At 38.4% G+C, this 6,201-nt stretch overlaps 1 protein-coding gene across 1 annotated transcript; it reads left to right on the forward strand.

The window, feature by feature from the left end:
* Nucleotides 1–522: 522 nt before the first annotated feature.
* On the forward strand, nucleotides 523–2,704 carry LOC147637752 (protein neprosin-like). The gene is made up of 6 exons (XM_086799032.1): nucleotides 523–753; nucleotides 887–973; nucleotides 1,187–1,408; nucleotides 1,519–1,692; nucleotides 2,021–2,167; nucleotides 2,321–2,704. Exons 1-6 carry the CDS (start codon nucleotides 523–525, stop codon nucleotides 2,702–2,704), a joined length of 1,245 nt encoding a protein of 414 aa, XP_086655158.1.
* The last annotated feature ends 3,497 nt before the right edge of the window (nucleotides 2,705–6,201 follow it).

Raw genomic sequence — 6,201 nt, forward strand, 5'->3', positions numbered from 1 at the left:
GGTTAGTCTAGATGAGTGCTATGCATAAGGCTCTATTCTTATTTGGGACCATATTATTAACCAATAGTGTGTAGGTGCACATTAATCATTAGTATACCACGAGACACTAATTTTTTGTAAACCAATATGGTTTACAATATTTTTGTGGGCTTGAAAATTTTCAAGAGCCAACACTAGTGCAAAAATTTTCCCCCACCATGCCTTACACCCCACAAAATCTAGAATGAGCACACCGAAATTTATGCTAAGCCCCTTAAAAAAAAAAAACACCATTTAATGTGTATTTCACCGTAGGGCTCAGGGATGGACAAGGGAGACTCAGTACCCTCGAGGTCTTTTTTTTGCGGGGGGGCGGGGAAAACATTTCCATAGTGTAAAGGCCCTAAGATTTCTCCCAATGGATGCCGATAGTTAGTAGTACCGACTACGCGCAGTCCGAATCTTTACAAGGTTTCTGGACAATAGTATGACGGTGGTGATGAGAATAAGGCAAGGTTTATATTATAGACACTGCACAATAATATGACGGTGGTGATGATGACTTTGCGAGGGCGCAATGACAGACATCTATCGGCCAGCGACGTCCTCTTGAGCATTTTAGTATTGTCTAGTTTCTTCGTGCATGTTGTGCGAGGAAGAAGTCTTACAGCCGATCAAGTAAGAGACTCGCTAAGTGGGTACACCAGGGAGGATGTCGCCAAAGCGCATCTGCAACTCCGCGAGCTTATCAAACCATCGGTTCGGAGCATCCAGGTGGACGAAATTATCTCATTAATTAGGTCAATGCAGTAATTAATATAGATCAAATCATCAATTACTTTGATTCGGTGCGTTTATTGATCATATAAACGTCGATGCATGTTATGTTGTCTTGTGAACCCTACAGAGTCCCGATGGAGACATCATTGATTGCGTGTTGCGGGAGAAGCAGCCTGCGTTAGATCACCCGTTGTTAAGAAACCATACTATCCAGGTCAATTATTCTCTCTCTTTTTAGCTAGCTAAGCACCTTAGATTCAATCATGCGTACTGTTAAAAGCTCCTTAAGATTTAGTATATCGACGTATTATTAGGTTAACAGAGATTATTGCATACACTAACAGGAATTCCCGAGCTTTTCTCCCGATGCAATTAAACGCAATCCACATATTATTAGGTTAACAGAGATTGCTGCACATACTAACAGGAATTCCCGAGCTCTACTCCCGATGGAATTAAACGCAATCCTGAGATGGATAATTATCCGCCAGTTTTGATCGCGGGTGCGCAGCTTTGGCATCTCAATGGCATCTGTCCAATTGGAACCGTGGCAATACGAAGACCTTCTTTGCTGTATATTCTCAAGTCCCGTAGAGTCGTGCATTGTAAACAGAAGCGCTTCTCACGAGATTTTACAGGAAACATCGAGGTCAGTTAAATAATCAAATCTCGTGCTTGATTAATTTCAAGTCGATTAGGATAATGATTGAGTCCAGCTTAAGCCCATAATTTTTTTAAAGGAAGTACATGTATTTGCAGTTTGCCAAGGCCGTGTATTCCCACGGCCAACCCATATTTGGAGCCTCCGCATCACTCAGCATATGGAATCCTCACGTTGAGAATATAGCTTCTGAGATGAGCGCGGTCGACGTGTGGCTGACTGCTGGATCCGCCTTAGACAACACCCTCAACACGGTCGAAACTGGATGGTCGGTAAGCTCACTAGCCTCAAACCTTTGCATACATATTGAGACCTTCAGGGGGTCCCTAATTAACATCTAATGTGATTTCTTATCCCCTAAACATCTAACATCAAATCTAAAAATTACTGTACTAATAAGCTGTGGAACAGTCCTTATAAGACATTATTCTAACACTTCTCCATGTTAGGTGAACCCTGAACTCTATGGCGATAACTACACCCGCCTTTCCACCTACTAGACGGTGGGTTATAAATCTTTGATGGGATCAAGTGATTCAAAATCCTCATGTACAAGAATTGCTTCCTTCTCATGTTTCGTTTCACTTCGCATGCATGCAGAAGGACTTCTATGTAGACACAGGATGTTTTGATCTCACCTGCCCAGGCTTCGTCCATGTGGCATTTCAAATTGCCATAGGTGCAACCATATTCCCTACTTCTACCGATAAAGGCCATCTAGTTGATGTCTCTTTTCGTATTTGGCAGGTGAGGTTATTGATAAATCAATCAAATTGGATTCTCCTTGAGATAAATGTTGAGCCATAATGCATTTTTTTATGTACAGTACACATTTGGATATGTTGAGCTCATTGACTAATAACTCATTGTGATATATGCCTATGCTGACGTTGCTTGTAGGATCTTGTAACTCATAATTGGTGGCTAGCATATGGCACAATTGATGTGGGATATTGGCCATCAGAATTATTTACAAATCTAGCACAATATGCAGACACAGCTAGTATTGGAGGATCGGTGATCAACTCGAAAGTTGGAGGAGTACATACTACTACTGAGATGGGCAATGGAAACTTTCCTAGCGAGGGTGTGGATGTTGCAGCTACTTATGCCCACTCCCTGCAGGTGATGACTTCACCAAATATACTCACAGATGCAAGGGCAAGTGATGTCGTGCTCGTCACTTCTGACCCTGACTGCTACAATATACAAACTACCACTCATGCTGCTATGGGCACCACGGTAGTCCTCGGAGGGCCGGCACATGGCCCTGGTTGTCCATGATCCTCACTTCATGCCCTCTAGTTCTGCATAAACCCATATCGTGCACACCAGCTCATGCATAAACATCCCATGGTGGGAGTTGCATCATGGGAAGGACACTGATATTTTTGGATATTGACATTTTCTGATGTTTTCTGTCATGAGTTGAAAAGTGATCCATTGATTGAAAAACTTTTGGTTCTTGTTTTAGTTGTCAAATATTGCATGTTTTATAGTATATTTATGATCAGCATCCAAAGTATGCATGTATGTATACTTTGTGATTATCTAACATCCAAAGTATGCATCGAGTCTTTACATGTTTTATGTGAAGGCATTATAGCCTACTTATAATTAGGCTTGATTTTAAGTATACATACTTGTGATTATCTAATATCGTAAGTATGCATCGAGTCTTTACTTGTTTTATGTGAAGGCATTATAGTTTACTTATGATTAGGCTTGATTTTTGTTAGATGTTTTACCTATAATTTCTCAATGGTTTTTAGTAGACAAATTAAATTTCATATGCACATCACAAAATACACTATCTTTTTTTCCCAAAAATCATGATATGCACATCACAAAATACACTATCGTTTTTCTCCCAAAAATTATGATTTCTAACGAGCAAGGCAGTGCCCATCAAAAACCAAGCATTAATCTTATGGTGTCAACACCCGAGTATATGCATACTTATGATTGTAAGCATCCTACATATGTATAAGAGGGCCCTTATAATGTGTTTATGTGAAGGCATTAAGTGTCTTAGTTGATGTCAAAGAATACTGCTTCCAAGACATTTTTCATTTTTGTACTAGATGGAGATAATCAATCAAAATAAAATGGATTAAGAAAATATCAATTAAAGGTTCACTACACTATAGTACGATGCAACTATAGTGGTACTTTTATGGGTGATAACTAAGTTTTGAAAAAGGCAAGCACCAATGAAGCACCATTGTTAGCACAAATATGAATCCACCAAAAATTGAGCCTTATCAGAGGCAAAACAATACACCAAAGAACCATCATTTTTTGTGTAATCCTTATTTAAAAAATTCAAGCAAGCTTAATCCAATTGTATGTAGTGTTAGAAAAAAAATCCCTTTAGAGTATGAAGGCTTATCCCATGAGGGAGAGCTCACATACACGAACCCCCACTTGACGATTCAACCATCCAACACCTCAATCAATCTCTCAATCCCTTAAATCCACTATACTAATCAAGAGAACAAGCAATGCATGACAATCTCTTAATCCCATTCAAATATTGATTAAATCTTAGCTTTCCCTAATGCCAGCAAACCCATAACCGTGCATCTACTAATCCACAAGCTTAAGCAAGCATAGAATGTAACATTCACAAACCCGCAAGCTCATAGAGAGAGTCTATCCATGAATAACTCATTGCCAATGAAGTGGGCAAGAGCTTGCATCAATGGAGACTACACACACACACTACAAGCATGCAGCATACACAAGAGAAAGAAAGAAGCATTCAACTAATCTTAGATTAATCTACTTCAATGATGCTAAAAGAGATTAAGAGAAAGAAGTGGAGCTATACTCATTGGAGCTTGATGCTCATTAGAGTACAATAGAGAGAGAGTTAGAGAGTTGCCATAGCTTGAGAGCTCAAGAGCTTCACTCAATAGCTTATGAGAATGGCCAAAAATGTACTCTTTCTTTAGCTAACATCTCTTTTATAGAGATGTCACTAACCCTAACCCTAGGCCTCTTTCACACATGGGTGGACAACCCCATAAGTGAGCCTTGCTTAATACACTTAGAACTCTTTAGAACCCACATTGGCCTAAAACAATTTACATTGCACTTCGGCACAAAAATATAAAAAAATTATGTGCGTCTTTATGTTCCCATGGCTACAATCCCGCTCTCTCGCATTAATTGCTTCCGGCCTCCTTCCATAATCTGTGTTCCCGTGAGTGTTCCCGTGGAACAACCATTGCACATCAAGAATGAACATTCAAATTACCTAAATCCTACGTTTATGATATCTTGTATAGTTTCACAATAATCGAGAATAAGAAGATTTGTATCACTTGAACTAGCCATTACTCCATAATCAAAAGTTTTGCTTCTCTTATCTATATGCTCCACATGAAAGTGATGACCATGCGGCCATAATGCTTAAATTTAACGATACTATAGCAATTTTACTATCATTAATATGTTAAGAAAAGCTATTATTAATATGCCAAGAACAACAAAACATTTCTTCAAATGGGACATGTACTTGCTTACATGCCAATTGCATCCTTTGGCAAACTCCATCTCTCTCTCATTGAATCCTTTACCATTATCCCTTGATTGCCTAAGAGTATCTTCTAGCCACCTAAGTGATATATTATTGAGGAGAAGTGCGAGCTCTAGTGGGTATGGAAGATCCCTATGAAACTTCTTCTAGCATTTGTTCTTTCCACTTATCCTCCTTTGTACCTATTAATCCACTTTTTTCATTTTTTAGAAGGATTTAAGATACATAACTTGTTTACCATTTCTTGTAATAATTCATTCATCTTATGAGTGATCCCATTTTGTTATGGAACCTGTTCAACTACTTGCTTATAATTTTTTTTGTGACAAAGTCAAGGCATATGAGGATCTATTTGGCTAAGAAACCATGAGATATATACCATGATTCTTGGTGTTGTGAGGCTCCAATTTACTTGTTTATGGAAACTGCATCTAACCTTAGTTAGAGAAGAAATAAAGAAAAACTAAATAAGAAAAGGTTTCAATAAATTTGAAGCCTCTTCATACACAAGACCATGTGCAATCTCCACATAAAGATCAAAATAAAACATGCCGTCATCATCTAGCAACATCATATAGCATCATCGTGATATAAAACAACAACTTTAAACCATAAAAGTGAAATGATTCAAATCATACACAAGACATACTTCTCATTCTTAAATGCATCCATTATCACATGGTTTTTTATAGAAGACAAGTTCATTCTCTACAAGAGCTAAATTCGCTCGACCACCCTTGAGCTCCAGACAACCAAAAACTCCATGCAATGGAGAGCTAAGAAGTTGTAGATCTTAAATGTGTGTTAGTACACTTAGGACCAGTGAGTCCTGCAGTTCTCACCTAGGTCTCCCATCATAATGGTAACCTATCTCACTCTGCAAAGTGGGCTTCCATAGAAGCATGTGTTCTACCATAGTAGAGAGCTCATTAACCACCATAGTGGATTAACAATATGCAAGCTGACCGCATAGAGATTTTTAGATGCAATTACAATGCTTCATATAAGTTTATATCATACTAAGAAAACCCCATTAAAAAATATCAAAATAATCAAAGGACATGTACGTCTCTAGTCCAATAACGCAATGAATTTTGTCAAACCAAGCCAATTTCCTTCCATATGCATAGTGGCTAGTTCATTCTAGCTTTGAATTCTTCTTGTCCTTTTCCTTCCAAATATAAGAACTCTATTCCCTAACCTTCAAGCTCTTCTTGGTTTAGCTTACGTTATCTTT

This window comes from Cibotium barometz, chromosome 6 (assembly GCF_041138505.1).
Source record: "Cibotium barometz isolate CiBa-2024 chromosome 6, ASM4113850v1, whole genome shotgun sequence".
Taxonomy (NCBI): Eukaryota; Viridiplantae; Streptophyta; class Polypodiopsida; order Cyatheales; family Cibotiaceae; genus Cibotium; species Cibotium barometz.